Source organism: Tachyglossus aculeatus, chromosome 7 (assembly GCF_015852505.1).
Source record: "Tachyglossus aculeatus isolate mTacAcu1 chromosome 7, mTacAcu1.pri, whole genome shotgun sequence".
NCBI classification, from domain to species: Eukaryota; Metazoa; Chordata; class Mammalia; order Monotremata; family Tachyglossidae; genus Tachyglossus; species Tachyglossus aculeatus.
Window position 1 is genome coordinate 62,154,474 of NC_052072.1, and position 18,813 is coordinate 62,173,286.

Genomic DNA, 18,813 nt, shown 5'->3' on the forward strand with positions numbered 1-18,813 from the left:
ACACGCAGAATGATTACTTTAGAAAGGAGGGCTTGCTTCACCTGCAGTGGGGCTTATCAGATATTTCTGAATATCCCCTTTCTTGAACAATAAACTGAAATACATTTAGATTGCAGTGGGGGGGAGGCAGTGACTTACAGTTTTCTCACTGCATCAGTGATCACATATCTAGAGGCAATTCTGTCTCAGAACTACAGCTTTACTTGGCTTGAGGCAAGGCCAGTATCAAGGATCACTTCATCCATTTTTGGCAATCATTTCCCTCGTGGCCTTGGTAACAGAGTGCCAGGTGAGTCTGCAGGCTCTGGAAAGATGATGGCTCCCTCTGGTCAGTTCACATTAGTGGAGAAAATCCAAAATGTACAAAGGAATCAGGAGAAGGGAGAGAACTACAGATTCTGCTTAGATTTAGAATGATAATGAATGTTTTCTCTCAGTATTCTGGTTGGTTCCTTTTTATTATTATTGGCACAAGTTTCCCAGCTCTGCTGTAAATCATTGGAAATTCTCATCAGAAGATCCTGTTCTATACTGTAAGAGACCAAGAAAACTCAATTATGTATTTCTTTATCATTTACCTAATAGAATTGGTAGATTATCATCAACTTTTTATTGATATTGTAGGAGGTTTTTTTTTAAAAAAAATCATCTTTGTCCACCACTGCTTCCAATCTGCCCAGCAGGGTGTGACTGCTTGCCAGGGCTGTGGAGAGATGCATTCTATCTCATTCTCAAAAAGGTTGATGGCTTTTTGCGGGTCTCAGAATATCCTTTGATTAACGTATGGAACAGAATAGGGAAAAGAGTTCTGGATGATGTGGGGTGAAGGGCAGGGGGTGTAGGCTTCCTCTCAATTTTCCTTTGAGTCCTGTCATCACAATCACAAACAGCTTGGGTGTTAGTTCTCCTCTCTCCCTACCTGTCGAAGCAAAAGGTTCCCCTCTAAAGTTCAAAATTCTCATGGGGCACTGTCAAACCAAAAGCCATACCAGACTCTGGTTTTCAATCAAAAACTGCTGTTAATAGAAGAAGGACCAGAGCATCTCTGACCATTGGGGCAGGGGAAGGTGGCTCTTTACTTGACTCTGGCCAAGGAGGTGGTCTAGGTTAATCCCAGAGCGCTGGGCATGCTTCTTACTGAACTGCCAAGCTGTAGCCCAACAAGCAAGTCAGAAGGAAAGGAACCAATTAGCAAAAGGGAAAAAAAAGATATGTGCTTGTATCTTTTGAAGGTGGGAGGAAACAGCTGCATTCATTTCTAAGTCAAGCATTTATATGTGACTTATCTTTGAGTTGTGTGCTTATTAAGGAATAATACAGAATCCAACCTTTATTAGGCCATTTTTATCCCTTCTAGAGGCAGGCTGGAGAAGCACTGTTTGTAAGCTGGTATAGAGTTTGTTCCCTCCTGCAAGTCCAAATTCCTATATGGTTGCTTGCTTCTCTCTATGCCTACCAAAATGTGACAACCACATTAGAGAAAACAGAGGCAACTTTAATCAGAATAGCTTCTACTATAAACTTGGCTATGCTTCCTTGGAGAAGCAGCATGTCATTCATTCATTCATTCAAGGGTATTTATTGAGCAGTTACTGTTTGCAGAGCATTGTACTATGTGCTTGGGAGAGTACAATACAACAATAAACAGACATATTCCTAGCCTACAACAAGTTTGCAATCTAGGGGGATTGTCCCAGTGGAAACAGCATGGGCCCAGGAGTCAGAGGGACTGGGTTCTAATTCTGGTTCTGCCAATTGCTTGCTGTGTGACCCCGAGCAAGTCACTTTACTTCTCTGTGCCGTGATTTCCTCATTGGCAAAATGGGGATTAAATACCTGTTCTCCCACCTACTCAGACTGTGAGCCCCATGTGGAACAGGGACTGTGCCCAACCTGATTAAGCTGTATCTAACCCAGCACTTAGAACAGTGCTTGATACATATTAAGTATTGGAATAAATACCATTATTATTATGTTTTTCTCTCATTTGGGATGAGAAGAAGAAAAGAAGGTGGTGGGAATGGCGGGGTAATTTACTATTACTTCAGATATGATTGACAAAAAATTTCCAATTGGGAATTCCCCAAACTACTTGACCCATCCCAGTAACAACCCCAGCTTGCCCAGTGGAAATAATCTTCACAAGGGACAAGGCAGTCACTGTCATTAAGTGCTCAACTGTGTCTTCCATTAATTTGACATCTGAGTCGCTAAGAAATTATGTCTCCTTGACAGCTCATTCCTGGTGGGTGGGACCCAATCAAGGCTTTTCACCTAAGTAAGAAGCTATGGTGGAATATGGCTGGTTGCAAAGAGTGCCAGCCTGGAAATACTCTTACTGAGCCAGTCTCCACTCAGAGGACACAACCACCCAGGCCTACTATCCTCAGCTTCTCTTTTCATCCACATCACTCTCTAAAACCGTCCTGCTTTGGATCATAGCCTATAGCTAGAATAAAAATTTGACATCATTTGCAGCCTAGTCCTATTACATGCAGCAATCCAAGCCATTTGTTTCCCCCTAAGCTGTAAACTAACTGTGGGCAGGGAACTTATCTACCAACTAACTCAGTTGTACTTGTATTACAGTGCTCTAAATACAGTAAGCTCTCAATAGCTAGCACAGATGGATTGATTCCAGTTGAAAGCGGCTAAATGGGCAACTGTGAAAAGCAATCAGAAATTTTGTCCAAGTGTTTTAAGTCTCACCTATGTCTCTTGAGGGACTGACCAAGTAGTCTATTTGAATTCCTTTGTTAATTCTGTCATGTGGATCATATTTCCCACCCCTACAAACACTGAGGGAAGAGTACTGGCACAGGAAAATTACCCCAGTATTTTGGGAGTATGACCACAGAGCAGATCCCAGTAATCCTTGGGTCTGTGCCTGAAATTCCACTGGATTTTGTTAAGGTTCATTCATTAATTCATTATTCAATCATATTTATTCATCACTTACTGTGTGCAGAACATTGTACTAAGCACTTGGAAAGTATAATTTGGCAACAGATAGACACAATCCCTACCCAACAACAGGCTCACAGTCTAGAAATGGAGAAGCAGCGTGGCTTAGTGGAAAGAGCATGGGCTGGGGAGTCAGAGGTCATGAGTTCTAATTCTGGCTCTGCCACTTGTCAGCTGTGTGACTTTGGGCAAGTCACTTAACTTCTTTGTGCCTAGTTCCCTCATCTATAAAATGGGGATTGAGACTGTAAGCCCCACGTGGGACAACCTGATTACCATGTATCTACTCCAGCACTTAGAACAGTTCTTGGCACATAGTAAGTGCTTAACAAATCCCATCATCATCATCATCATCTGTAAAATGGGAATTAAGTCTGTGAGCCCCACGTGGGACAACATGATTATTTTGTATCTCCCCTAGCACTTAAAACAGTGCTTGGCACATAGTAAGCGCTTAAAAAATACCATCATAATTATTGTAATTACTATGTGCCAGGCACTGTGCTAAGTGCGGGGGTAGATATAAGATTGTCAGGTTGGACACAGTCCCTGCCACACATGGGGTTCACTGTCTTAATCCCCATTTTTCAAATGAGGTAACTGAAGCACAGAGAAGTTAAGGCCAAGGTCACACACAGCAGACAAGTGCAGAGCAGGGATTAGAACCTAGATCACTTTAACTCCCAGGCCCGTGCTCTATCCACTAGGCCAAGCTGCTTCTCTTATCCCTAAAGCCAGATCTTGGCAAGATATTACCTTTGGATGGGCCAATAGTGACCCCAAAAAGAATTTCTCACCGCTGCCAGCCAAGGTTGACTAGTACTGCAGAGTAGAGTCTCTCTGGGTGTTTCAGTATGTTTTGCTTCAGCTAGGTCTGTTTTTCCAGGATCACAAATAATTTTTTTCCTATTTCCAAACAAAAATCTTGGCAGTTTCTAAATATTCCAATAGTTTGTGATTTTCAAAAATATGTCATTATTCTTGATTTTCTGTCTCATATTCATTTCCTTAATCGTAAGTCCCCACTGAGAACTTATTAAACTGTTAACAGGAGAGAGAATTATTAAAGATGACACGATTTCAATTCAGCCCATTCAACTATGTTTGACTGTCCATAAGTAATAACACAAGGATTCGAATCACTAGTCTTTATTGCAGAAATGCATACATACAATGTAGGCAGACATTATTTGTACAATTTCCCCTTGCCTTTTGACTTTCAGCAAAATCAAATTTTCAGTGTTTTTATTTTAAGGCAGATGGAAAAAGCTACTCACTGTCTGGACTACAGGTAGCTCTTGGGGAAACCACATTTTCTCTGGAGGTGTGGTCTTCAATTTGAAATTCATTTGGACTCAGATGTGTTGCAAATACCAACCTGCTCCTCAGAAATGTGGCTGATGTTTGTGCTGGGCTGATGGGACATCCGTGTGTTGTTTGTTCTATCAGAGCTGAGCGGGAATATCCACAGTATGCCCTTCTGATCGGCCCACATGAACCAGCTGTCTGAATTCCAGGAAGACTGGAGAAAATATTTTTACTCACAGCAACAGCTGGGCAACGTGATAGCTTGGGGCAGGAGTGGGGTGAATTAGCTAGCATTATCCAGTCACTTTCCATCAGCTATATACCCTGTATGGACTAACATTTAAGGGCAGAATCAAAAATACACCATTTCAGCAGAGAGGGGATGGAAAGGGAAATTAATATCTGGAAAGATTAGCTGCATCACATTTAAGTCTGTCAGGTTGAATCAACTGAATCAACCTGGCCAAAAGCTTAGAAAACATTAGCTCCCACTGGATCACCTCCAGAAAATTAGCTTCCTTGAGGAGAGGAAAAATTGGTCACCTCCTTACCCCACCACCATTCCCCTTGATATCATATGTAACATTGTGTGAAAGAGTGTTTTTCTGATGTCCATTCAGCCACTTTATCCTAATGTCCAACACATTCCAATTGGAAGACCAAAACTGACTCTGTGAGGAGTCACGTGGCTGTCCTTGCAGCATGGAGTTTGTTGTTTAACCACCTAAAGCTGTTCTTGGCTCTATCCACCAATATTTTCTCCATCCTATAAAATGTATGTTTCTCTCATTATCTCAAGTAGTCCCTCTTTCCCTAAGAAAAGCATCCACTCTAACATATTAGGTTCTTTCAAAAGAATACAGTTATGATAATCATTATATGGAGAGCGATATAATGGTATAATGTACTCAATCTGGTTTCCCCAGCCTTACTGAAAATCTGTTAATGAAAGTCCTATGGAATTTCTCTGTCATTGGAAACATACCAGTTTTCAAAGGCAGTCTGGAGGCTTTAGTTCAGTTTCACTAGCGTTCAAAAATGTTTTTAAATCTCTTTAGAGGAAAACAATTGTCAGGAGCAAACATGTTAAATCATTTTCCTAGTTGAGTGATTGAGTTGTTCCCTGTAAAAAACGAGCCCCCTTTTTGACTGTGAGCCCAACATAGGCTCAGAGAAGCAGCATGGCTTAGTGTCAAGAGCACAGGCTTGGCAGTCAGAGGTCATGGGTTCTAATCCCGGCTCCATCACTTGTCTGCTGTGTGACCTTGGGCAAGTCACTTCACTTCTCTGCCCCTCAGTTACCTCACCTGTAAAATGGGAATTAAGACTGTAAGCCCCATGTGGGACAGGGACTGTGTCCAACCTGATTACGTTGCATCGGTCCTTGTGCTTAGAACAGTGTTTAGCACATAATAAGCCCTTACCAAATATCACAATTATTATCATTATTATCTTCTCTGTGCCTCAATTACCCCATCTGTAAAATGGGGATTAAGTTCTACTTCCTCCTACTTAGAATGTGAGCCTTTTGTGCCCAACCTGATTAACTTGTATCTATCCCAGCACTTAAAAGAGGACTTGGTGCATAGCAAGGGCTTAACAAGTATCATTATGTATATATATATATATATATATATATATATATATATATATATATGTTAATCCCCATTTTGCAGGTGAGGTAAGTGGGGGGGGGGGGGGGAGAGAGAGAGAGAGAGAGAGAGAGAGAGAGAGAGAGAGAGAGAGAGAGAGGTGGGGGGGCAGGGAATCTCAAGTGCTCTCCACTACAGACCTCCTTAACTGAAGAGATTTGGAAAAATCTAGTGAAAATATTGGCTATAGCTGCTCAGCAGGGAGCAACACACATATATTACTCTCCAAAATCATGAGCAGAAAAGAATATGGAGCATCACAGATTCTCTCTGTGTCTATTTTGTGCCTGGGGCTCCTGAAGCTGCATATCATCAGGCATGGGGTTGGCTGGCTGCTGGTGGGGTTGGTGGGGATGATCCCTTTTGCACTGGGCGTGAGCACAGTGGCCTTTGTAGGTTTCATATGTTTACAATTTTGGGGGTTAAATATTTTGCTAGTACTATCTTCCCAAGCCCTATGTTCTAGATGACCCCTCTGCCCTTCATTGCTGGGCCCTGGATGGACCATTCGGTCTGCCTCAGTAGCCTCTTGCCAGTTTTCATTTTAACCACACCTTTGAGGTTAGGCATCACAGTAGCCTTTAAATGTTTCTCTGCCTTCTTCACTTGCATTCTGCTTATGATGCAGCGTGCAATTGGAGTTCCTGCTGGCCATAATTTTCCTCACAGCTGGGTAACAATGAACATTAGTTTGATTCTGGTATGCCTATTGAGGCCCAGAAATTCACTCTATAATAATAATAATAGCATTTATTAAGCACTTACTATGTGCAAAGCACTGTTCTAAGCACTGGGGAGGTTACAGGGTGATCAGGTTGTCCCATGGGAGGCTCACAGTCTTAATCCCCATTTTACAGATGAGGTACTGAGGCCCAGAGAAGTTAAATGACTTGCCCAAAGTCACACAGCTGACAATTGGCGGAGTCGGAATTTGAACCCATGACCTCTGACTCCAAAGCCCGTTCTCTTTCCACTGAGCCATGCTGCTTCTCTATACCTGTAACTCATTATCACACAAAAATTCTAATTGATATGAAGTACATTAAATATAATAATAATAATAATGATATTTTTAGCACTTCTCACCCAACATGGTACTAAGCACTGGAGTAGATACATTTACATGCAGATTAGAAACAGTCCCTGTCCCACACAGGGATCACAGTCTACATTAGTGGGGAGAACTGGTTTTAATCCCCATTTTACAGATGAGGAAACTGAGGAACAGATAAATTAAGTGATTTGCCCAGGGTCACCCAGCAGGCAAATGGCTGAACCAAGATTAAAACCCAGATCCTAAGAATCCCAGGTCTGTGCTCTTTCTATAGACCAAGATCCTGTATTTCATATGGACAAAATGTCTGCATTAATCATGTATGAATCCCATGATTAACCCAGGTCTCATGCTAATATATAGAATGTTGGAGCTTAAAATTACACTATAATCAGCGGTATTTATTGAGTACATACTCTGTACAGAGCACTGTACTAAGTGCTTGGAAGAGTACAAATACAACGGAGTTGGTAGACACTTTCCCTATCCTCATCAAGCTTACAGTCCAAAGATCAAAGATCTTTAGCGAGAAGCCAGACAATAGACAAGCTAATGAGTGACATATTTTTCTTCATACAGGAAGAACTTTCTGCCTTAACTATAGTGAGGCTCTATTTCTAGTCAGTTTGAACCTTACTCACTTTCACTCTAACACTGACCTGTGGGCAGATTTCATTAATCCAGCAGATTTTCACCTTTAAGCATGTCCAGAATCTGTCCATGAGAAACTGCACAGAAGTGGGAATTGAAAATTCAGAATCCAATTGTACTTCCTTCCCCTTGGGGCTTGGTGACAGATTGTATTTCTCCTCTACGGACACACCTGGGAGTGGGTAGCAGAGGAGCAAGTATGGATTTAGGTGTGAATCTGGGACATTGGAACCTAAGGCAGCTCCATCCATTACCCATTTGGGGATTGCAAGAGCCTCTAATCAATCAGGCAGGCAGTCAATCAATCATGTCTATTAGGTGCTTACTGTGTGCGGAGCACTGTACTCAGCACTTGTGAGAGTACACTATAACAATATAACGGACACATTCCCTGCTCACAACAAGTTTACAGTCTAGAGAGGGAAACAGTCATTAATATAAATAAATGAATTACAAATATGTATGTAAGTGCTGTGGGGCTGGGAGGGGAGATGAATAAAGGGAGCAAGTCAGGAAGATGCAGAAGGGAGTGGAAGAAAAGGAAAAGATGGCTTAGTCAGGGAAGGCCTTTTGGAGGAGGTGCACCTTCAATAAGGTTTTGAAGTGGGGGAGAGTAATTGTCTGTAGGATATGAAGAAGGAGGGCATCCCAGGCCAGAGGCAGTATGTGGAAGAGAGGTCAATGGTGAGGTAGATGAGACTGGGGTGAAGTGAGAAGTTTAGCATTAGTGGAGCAAAGTGTATGGATTAGGCTGTAGTAGGAGAGTAGCGAAGTGAGGTAGGAGGGGGCAAGGTGATTGAGTGGTTTAAAGCCGATGGTGAGAAGTTTCTGTTTGATGCGGAGGTGGATGGGCAACCACGGAAGTTCTTGAGGTGTGGGGAAATGTGGGCTGAATGTTTCTGTAGAAAAATGATCTGGGCAGCAGAGTGAATTATGGACTGGAGTGGAGAGAGATAGGAGTCATGGAGGACAGCAAGGAGGCTGATACAGTAATCAGTAACTAGTGTTACTACTAATAGCAATATTAGTACTAATACAAATAGTTTATTAGTATTAATAGCACTTAGTAAGTGCTTACTGTGAGCAAAGCACTATGTGGGGGCTTGTCAGAATGCTCAAAATTCAAAAGGTTATTAAGGAAGGCTTTCAAACACTGTCACACTGGAAGAGATTGGTCTAGGAATGGAGTGGTATAGTCAGATATCAAAGCCTCTGTCTTGAACTGTGTCTCAAAGCCAATCCACTTTCTCCTCATGCAGCATAATGGGCTTCTGGCATGCAGTGTTCTGTCTCCCTGGCCAGTGGCACTGCGAGTTTATTATTATTATGGTATTTGTAAGCACTCACTATGTGTCAAACACTGTTCTAAGTGCTGGGGTTAGTACAAGACAATCAGGTTGGACACAGTCCCTGTCCCACATAATGTTGGTATTTTGTTAAGCACTTACTGTGTGCTGTTCTAAGCGCTGGGGAGGTTACAAGGTGATCAGGCTGTCCCACGGGAGGCTCACAGTCTTCATCCCCATTTTACAGATGAGGTAACTGAGACACAGAGAAGTGAAGTGACTTGCCCAAAGTCACACAGCTGACAATTGGCAGAGCTGGGATTTGAACCCATGACCTCTGACTCCAAAGGTCACAAAGCAGAGTGGCCTAGTGGAAAGAGCCTGGGCCTGGAAGTCAGAGGACCTGGGAACTACTCCCAGTTTGGTCATTCCTCTGCTGTATGACTTGGGACAAATTACTGCACTTCTCTGTGCCTCAGATCCCGCAGCTGTAAAATGGCAGTTCAACACCCCTTCTCCCTTCTACTTAGACTGTGAGTCCCTTGTGGGACCTGACTATCTGACGTACCCCAGCATTTAATACAGTCTTTGGCACATTGTAAGTGCTTAATGATGCTTAATGAGAAGTAGCGTGGCTCAAGAAGCAGCATGGCTCAGTGGAAAGAGTCTGGGCTTGGGTGTCAGAGATCATGGGTTCTAATCCTGCCTCTGCCACTTGTCAGCTGTGTGACTTTGAGCAAGTCACTTAACTTCTTTGACCTCAGTTACCTCATCTGTAAAGTGGGGATTAAGACTGTGAGCCCCACGTGGGACAACCTATGACCCAGTATCTACCCCAGTGCTTAGAACAGTGCCTGGCACATAGTAAGTGCTTAACAAATGCCATCATTATAGAGAAGCAGCATGGCTCAGTGGAAAGAACACGGGTTTAGGAGTCAGAGGTCATGGGTTCTAATTCTGGTTCTGCCACATCATCATCATCATCAATCATATTTATTGAGCGCTTACTATGTGCAGAGCACTGTATTAAGCGCTTGGGAAGTGCAAATTGGCAACATATAGAGGCAGTCCCTACCCAACAGTGGGCTCACAGTCTAAAAGGGGGAGACAGAGAACAAAACCAAACATACTAACAAAATTTTGGGCAAGAAGTGGCCACTGAGAATGAGGTTTATCTTATGAGTGTGGTTGTGGCCGAAAAACTTAATGTGGATCCCATGGTCCTAGTCATTATGTGCACACAAAAAGGCTGTCCTTATTTCTGCTGTTATAATAATAATAATAACGGTATTTGGAGAAGCAGCATGGCCTAGTGGCAAGAGCACAGGTTTGGGAGTCAGACGTCGTGGGTTCTAGTCCCAGCTCCGTCACTTAACTCCTCCATGCCTCAGTTACCTCATCTGTAAAATAGGGATTGAGACTGTAAGCCCCACGTGGGACAACCTGATTACCTTGTATCTACCCCAGAGCTTAGAAGAGTCCTTGGCACACAGTACTTAAAAAATACCATAATTATTCTTATTATTATGAAGCATTTATTATGTGTCAAACACTGTTGTAAATGCTGGCATAAAAACAAGATAATCTGGTTGGACACAGTCCCTGTCCCAAATGGGGTTCACAGTCTAAATAAGAGAGAGAATAGGTAACAAATCCCCATTTTATCCCCATTTTATAGTTGAGGAATCTGAGGCACAGACAAGTTTTGACTTGCCCAAAGTCACACAGCAAGCAAGTGGCAGAGCAAGAATTAGAACCATGACTCTAAGATGTGGGCTCTTTCCACAAAAGATTGAGGGACTTTAAAGCTCTTGGGCTCTGGGCTGCTTGATGTTTGCTCCACTTGGAGATGTTTGCTCTTTTGCTTCCTTGCCTTTGAATTTTTGCAAAGTTTTTGCTTCAAAAGAGCCACTCTTTCTTCATAGCCCTATGCCCTGTGGGTCTGTTCTTTTTCAGTTTTCAGTTGGAATGCAACTCTGCCTGTGGCTTTGTTTTACCGTGTTCTTAAAATGTTTTCTCTGCCCTCCTTGTTTTCAGATGACCAATTTCAGCTCTCCACAGAGCAGTTGTTTTACTACTCTATTGTTCATTTTCCTCAGGTCCTACCCAGCATAGTGCGTCAACGTGGACTTAGCTTTGTTTTAAGGAGAACTTCCAGAACTTCGTGATTTGTGGTTATGAACTATGAGGCAAACAAGTAAAATTTGATATTTTTTTCAGTGCATGATTGAAAAGCCAAAATTCATTTTGGTCTAAACGCAGATTCTGCCCCATTGACTCAAGCTTAAAAAATCAAAGTTTAGAGAATAAATATATCCAATATAATTTTAAAAGCTAAATTATCAAATATATTATATTGTTTTCACACATCATATTTGATATTGTCATGAACCAAAGAGGTTTGCAATAAAGAGAAAAGAGCATTAGGATTATTTAATCAGAAAAGGTAGTTTTAGTATCTAGTTTAAATATTGAAGTCATTTTATGAATGAAATTTCGATTAATATGGGATAAAAACCTAACGATTTCAATATTACATTGGCTCCCATAAACCTAAATTCTCAAGTGAGGTGACAAAGACAATCAAAATAACAAAAGCTGTAAAAATATCTATTCTATTTTAAAATTCCTCTTGTTTTTTTGTTTTTCCACATACATGGTGAGAAATACTCTCTCAATGAACTTTCAATCCTCCAGAAGTAGGAAAGTCATCATGGTTGACTTAGAAAAAAATTCAAATGAAAAGTCAAAGGTAGATTTGGTCTTTCTAAAGTACTGATTCGAGCCGCTCATTCCCTTTCAAAATCTCCTATGGCTCCCCAGGCTTTCCCTTATAGGACAAAAGCTTCAAACAACTTCAAGGTTCAGCACCATGGAACAGACTATCTCTGTGCAACTTCTCAGCAACAGATCCTGCTTTGTCCCCTAATAGGTTGTCATGAAGTACTGAAGACCAGTGAGTATAAAATGTGGACATGCCACTTTGGATATTGCAAGGTGGTTGAATGGAAAAGAGTGAGGAGTCCAAACCATATTTGCCCAGGAATCCCCTCACCCTTCCTGAGCAAAAGAAACAAACACTGAAAAGAAACAGTGCAAAGTCTTTGGAGTCAGAGAATCTGGGTTCTATTGTTAGTTCTGCCACAAGCCTATTTTGTGACCCTGGGCATGTTGCTCAACTTCTCTGGGCCTCAGTTTACTCCACTATGAAATGGGAATTTTGCCTGTTCTCCCTCCTACTTAGACTGTGAGTTCCATGTGGGATTGGGACTGTGTCTGACCTAATTACCTTGAGTCTACTTCAGTACTTAGTACAGTGCTGGGTGTGTGGTAAGCACTTAACAAATATGGCAACTATTGGTATTATTGAGAAATAATGACATAATTTAAAAGACAGAAATGGCTTCCCTATCCTGCTACCCTCCCTTGGCCTGGATCTAGGTCCAAAAATGGTCCCCAGGGCCCTTTAGTCATTTTATTTGCTCTTTACAGTCACACACTCACTCACTGATGAATTTCACTGCCAGTGACATCTTCTTTGATAATGAAGGTCAACTTTGAATACGTAGTATGAAATTTTATATACTGTTGTTTCATAGGAATATTGTGAATGAGTAAATATGCACACAATTTTATTCAACAGCCAATTATTTATTATATCACCTGATGGGCAACTACTGATGGAATAAATAACTGTTATTTGAGTTTACTTCATGTCTGAGTGGAAGATCAGCAAAGAAAATGATTTTGAAAGTAGTAACATGAATTTGAGGATGTAATAATCATTCCTTTATCTATAGGTTTTGGAATATATATTTAATAATAAGTGTATATGTGAAGTACTTACTATATGACAAGCACTGTACTCAGTGCTAAGATAATTTAAGTAGATCTGACAGGCCATGTCCAACATCAGGTTCATAGCCCAAGTGGGAGGGACAACAGCTTCTTAGTCCCCATTCTAGAAATGAGGAAACCGGGGCATAGAGAATTTAAGTGCCTTGCCGAACATGACATAGCAGGAAAGAGGCAGAGCAGAGATTAGAACCCAGGTGTGCTGTCTCCCAGGCCAGTGCTCTTTCCACTAGGCCATGTTGATTCTTGGGTACCTTGTACCCCTGTTCTTTGACGGAGACCCCTTCACTGGTTATTTCAATAGATGCCCCATCTTAGGCTTGGGTTAGTGGCAGAAATCCAAGTCTGTCTTCTGAGAACACTCTTAGGGGTTCAAATTCATGCCTTCCTGTTCTGTCCACTGTACCAAGCTGCTTTTCATGCAGCTTTGCCTGCAAGCCATCATCATCTCCAACATTCAAAGTTGAGCTTTTGGAAATGAGAAAAGAAATGGGCTTGTTAAAAGCTAAAAACGGTGAACACGATGTAAAATCTGGCTTGGCTCTACAGCACAAAAAGTTATTTTCAAAGCCTATAAATGATGACATGGTAATTAACATGTAATTTAAATCGATTTAAAACAACAATTAGATCCAATTTCCAGCCCAGCTAATTGGTCCCGCAGATGTTCCCTAACCGCTGATGCGCCCTTGTGTGAGGAGGAGGGAGGGGCCCTCAGCAAGGCAAGGCAAATGGAAAGCAGACCAAGTGTTTCGAGAGAGAAAGGGATGCGTTCCACAGTGGCAACGGAAGAGTCCTCACTTAGCATTCTATTGGTATGTGGAGATCAGGGAAAAGCAGGAAGAGGAGCCCCACTCTGCCTTGTTGTTCAGCAGGATGCAGTGATGTGAATCAATCAATCAATCAATCGTATTTATTGAGCGCTTACTGTGTGCAGAGCACTGTACTAGGGCTTGGGAAGTACAAGTTGGCAACATATAGAGACAGTCCCTACCCAACAGTGGGCTCATAGTCTAGAAGGGGGAGACAGAGAACAAAACCAAACATACTAACAAAATAAAATAAATAGAATAGATATGTACAAGTAAAATAAATAAATAAATAGAGTAATAAATATGTACAAACATATATACATATATACAGGTGCTGTGGGGAAGGGAAGGAGGTAAGATGAGGGGATGGAGAGGGGGACAAGGGGGAGAGAAAGGAAGGGGCTCAGTCTGGGAAGGCCTCCTGGAGGAGGTGAGCTCTCAGTAGGGCCTTGAAGGGAGGAAGAGAGCTAGCTTGGTGGATGGGCAGAGGGAGGGCATTCCAGGCCCGGGGGATGACGTGGGCCGGGGGTCGATGGCGGGACAGGCGAGAACGAGGCACGGTGAGGAGATTAGCAGCAGAGGAGCGGAGGGGGCAGGCTGGGCTGTAAAAGGAGAGAAGGGAGGTGAGGTAGGAGGGGGCGAGGTGATGGAGAGCCTTGAAGCCAAGGAGGGATGCTGTTGGGAAATCTGCCTGACTTGACTGGTAATCACCTTCTAACACAGGCATTCTCTTCTGGTGCCTCGCTTCAAGTTTATTTGATAAGGTCCAGTCATTTTGATTACCATGACTATATGAGTTCAGTACTAGCCAAGATCATTCAAGATCATTCATTCTATACGATTGAATTCAAGAGAAAGTCCTCTCCTGTCTCCCTGTGGTCACCAATAACCTCTGTTCTCCTCAGCTCACACCCTCAGACTCCAAGAGTAAAGATTTGTACTTTCCTTTGCCCTTCAGAGCCCCAAGAAGTTGAATACGATTTGTTAATGGAGGAATTGGATTCTGAACGACAAATTCCATATCAGGGTACTAACTTCCCTTCACTTAAGAGGTTCCCCTTCTCCCAAGCCACTGTCCTTCTACTAAACAGTGCAGGAGGCACTAAAAATTGGCCTCTGATATGGCTGTGCTCAGACCATCTTAATATCAACCAAGACTAGTGAATCTATTGATTCTTTTACCAAAATAAGCTTTATTTTCCCATATTTTGAAGGGTGTTAAAAGACTTTATGGGGCTGAAGTGCAGTAAACTGGAAAGTTGTGGTGACTGTAATAATCGTTATTACATGCTTCCTATGGGGAGAGTCTTGTTATTCTATCTGCTTCTATTCATTATAGACATTCTGTGTCAGCCTGTCTCCCTCATTCCTTGAGAGCAGTGACTGTTGTATCTTTTTTTTGTAGTGCTTTCCAAGTGCTTCACCCAGGTCACTGCCCCGTGTTGGCACTTCAATTAATGTGACTGGTTGATTTAAGGGAAGTTGCCTTTATCATTTGAGACATACAAATACCTATTTGTTTAGGCTTGACGGGTAATCCTCTAATCATCTAGAACTTTAACCTCTATCTCATTTTTTTATGTTATTTGTTAAGCGCTTACTCTTTGCCAGGCACTTTTCTAAGGGCTGAGGCAGATACAAGATAATCAGGTTGGAAACAGTCCCTGTCCCACATGGGACTCACAATCTTAATTCTCATTTTATAGATGAGGAAACTGAGGCCCAGAGAAGTGAAGTGACTTGCCCAAGGTCACACAGCAGAGAAGCAGCGTGATCTAGGGGATAGTGGATGGGCCTGAGAGTCGGAAGGACCTGGGTTCTAATCCTGCCTCCACCACTTGGCTTCTGTGTGACCTTGGGCAAATCACTTAACTTCTCTGTGCCTCAGTTTCCTCAATTGTAAAGGGGGAATGAAGTCTGTGAGCCCTATGTGGGACATAGACTGGGTCCAACCTGGTTATCTTGTATCTACCCCAGCACTTAGAACGGTGTCTGGCACATAGTAAGTGCTTAACAAATACCACAGTTATTCTTAAGTGGCAGAGCTGGGATTAGAACCCATAAATGCAAATACATTTTGATAGAGTCTCAGAACCAGAAGTGGGGGGTTGAACTTCAGCCCTGAGATCCGGGACTGAGAACCTGTGCAAAGGAATTGATTCCAGTGCTACAGGACTGCACATCAAGTTTCTGGAATGAGCGAGTAGCCAAATTCAGGTATAACTGGGATTAGAACCCGGGTCTTCTGATTCCCAGAGCAGGTTTTTTTTTTGTTTTTATCCACTGGATCAAAGTCAAGGCTCACAAATAAATAATCCATCACAGGAGAAGGATCAGGATTTACAGGTCCACTGTTAGTTATAAACAAAGTGTAGATTATTTTCAGAAAAATTAGCAGGTAATATTATAACTAAACAAAGGGGGGAGTTCTTTAGGATGGTGTTAATGATAATGATGGTATTTGTTAAGCACTGTTCTAAGCACTGGGGTAGATACTAGATAATTAATTTGGACACAAGTCCCTGTCCTATATGGGGCTCACAGTCTAAGTAGGAGAGAGGTCAGATTGTGAGTCCCCATTTTACAGATGAGAACACTGAGGCTCAGAGAAGTTAAATGGCTTACCCAAGATCACACAGCAGGCAAGTGGTGGAGGCAGGATTAGAACCTAAGTGTCCTGACTCCCACATTTGGGTTCTTTCCATTAGGCCATGCTGCTGCCCTTAAATTGTGTAAGCACAATTCAGGTATGTTGAAGAGAGCAAGGGAAACCATGAAAAAGCAATGAAATCAAACTCACATCCTCATTCAGAAACCTAGTTTTTCTTGGAACAGAATAACTTTAGCTGAGTTTCTTGCTCATGATGACTTCACTAGTGCAGAAAGGAAACTTTTTCCATATCAATTGGTTGTTTCAGTGGCCTCTTGCTTCTTTTTCAGAACAGACAAGAGAATGATCACGATCCAGTATTTCATCAGTAAATAGTAAACAACCATGGCTACTTTTCAGGAGTTGAATCAAACGTGTTTCATTGTTTGAGTAAACACGAGACAAACCAGTTTTCATAAAGAGAGGTGGTTGTTTTCTACCCAGTTAGCAAACTTCACTGTTGTGCATTTCCCCCACCATTGGTTCATACAACTCATATGTATTTTTGTTTATCCATTCATGCTACCTCTTATTATATCCATCATTCCATTTTTCTTTCCTATTAGAGTGAAATTGGACACAGCCCACCTCCTGCCTACACCCCTATGTCAGGAGTAAGTATTTCACAATCAACCTTCATCTTTTCTCGTTTTTGGTCCTCCGCCTTATTGTGTCTCTCCTCCTTCTTTCCCATAAAGTTCCCAGTTTCTCCCCACTGCCAACAGTGAATGAGACTGCACATTCCATAGTCTGGTTCCCTGTACTGGTGCCTGTCTGCTCAGGTTATCCAGCATTCTGTGATCCATACATCACCAAAGACTCAGCAGTTGGTTGTGGAAGTTTTCAACTTGTTTGGGGATAACAGATCACCTCCAAATTTGCATGGTTCCTGATCCTCTCTGGTTAATCAAGGCTGCCCCATCGAATTCTGAGGTGTTTTAAACTCAGAAAAAAAACAGTGGAAAGACAGTTAGAAGGAAATTTTTACCCTTAGAGTAACCAGGGAGATTCAAGTTATTAATGGCAATTAATTACTGGAGTGTACGTTGGTAAGTCCAAATCACTTCAACTTCAATCCACACTCCAGGTCAGTAATCCATTCTGCAGTAGGAAAGTTTTTCACTCGAAGAATCATATCATGGGGATAATCTGACATGGAGGGCTATCTTTCATGGCCATTTACATGGAAACCAGTGTGGAGGAAAATTTGCATTTCAGAATGCATTTCAGAATCAGAAATTCTGATTCTGTATCCCACCGCTATTAAAGTCCTGAAATTCCAATGACTTCTTCTGAAAGAAGAATTCCGATTCTTGCTCTTGGTGAGGATGTTCATGTAGCTAATGTGGGGGGTCACTCAGGATGTCTGTCCCCCTCTTTTGCAGAACCAGTTTGTGTATCGAGATGGAGGCTTTGTCGCAGAGCAAGGAGTGTCTATGCCATACAGAACCACTACCAGCGTTCTTCCGGAAGCTCCGGCCACACAGGGTGCTACAGCCGAGATCTGCGAGGATCCCTGTTGCAACGGTACTCTGCGCAAACCAGTAGCTCCCACCACCCAAGATGACAGCAGCACCCAGAGATACAGCGCAGACCCCACGGTGTTTGTGGCAGAACGGGCCCCCAAGGGAGAGTTAGATGAAGAAGGATACATGACTCCGATGCGGGACAAAGTGAAACCAGGTAAAATGGGTCAGTCGGTCGGTCATATTTATTGAGTGCTAACTGTACAGAGCACTGTACTAAGCGTTTGGGAGAATACAGTACAACAATAAATAGACAATCTCTGCCCACAGTGAGCTTACAGTCTAGAGGGGGAGACAAACATTAATATAAATTAAAAGCATTACAGATACATACATATGTGCTGTGGGGCTGGGAGGATGAATAAAGGGAGCAAGTCAGGGTGATGCATAAGGGAGTGGGAGAAGAGGAGAGGAGGGCTTAGGGACAGCATTTTGGAGGAGATAAGGCCATTCAGGGTTAGAGAAACCTGCCTTGGCAGTGGTGGAATTTGAACCCATGCCTCTCAGGAGACAGGAGCCTAAATCAAGCTCCTTAGACTGTTCAGCCCTGCTACCTGTCATGGGCATCTTGGAAAATGTGTTGGCTAGCTAGTTGCCCTTAAACCATTTGGGATCAATCCAGCATTTGGGCTTCCAAAGTGAACAGAAGTAGTTTTAAGATGGAAATAAACTAGGCCAAACCTCCCAGAGTTGCTGATTAGCCAACCAAGCAACTGCATTTATTGACCACTTACTGTTTGCAGAGCATTTTATCAAGCACTTAAGGGAGTACAACAATAAACAGATATGTTACTGGCCCACAATAAACTTACAGTCTAGAGGAGGAGCAACCAATTAGCAGCATGGCCCAGTGGCTAGAGGATGGGCCTGGGAATCAGAAGAACTTGGATTCTAATCCTGGCTTTGCCACTTGTCTGCTGTAGGACCTTGGGAAAGTCATTTAACTTCTCTGTGCCTCAGTAATCTCATCTGTAAAATATGGTACATAGACTGTGTACAACCTGATTTCCTTGTAGCTAACCCAATGCTTAGAACAGTGCCTGTCACATAGTGCT

At 42.4% G+C, this 18,813-nt stretch overlaps 1 protein-coding gene across 2 annotated transcripts in view; it reads left to right on the forward strand.

Moving 5' to 3' along the window:
• Positions 1-18,813, forward strand: part of ERBB4 (erb-b2 receptor tyrosine kinase 4) — a 1,221,345-nt gene that overhangs the window by 1,198,734 nt on the left and 3,798 nt on the right. The window contains exons 26-27 of one of the 2 annotated variants that reach the window (XM_038749108.1): positions 16,799-16,846; positions 17,618-17,915. In XM_038749108.1, the coding sequence (XP_038605036.1) occupies positions 16,799-16,846; positions 17,618-17,915 (346 nt within the window). The remainder of the gene's footprint in view (positions 1-16,798; positions 16,847-17,617; positions 17,916-18,813) is intronic. The other variant, XM_038749109.1, reaches the window with a different exon arrangement.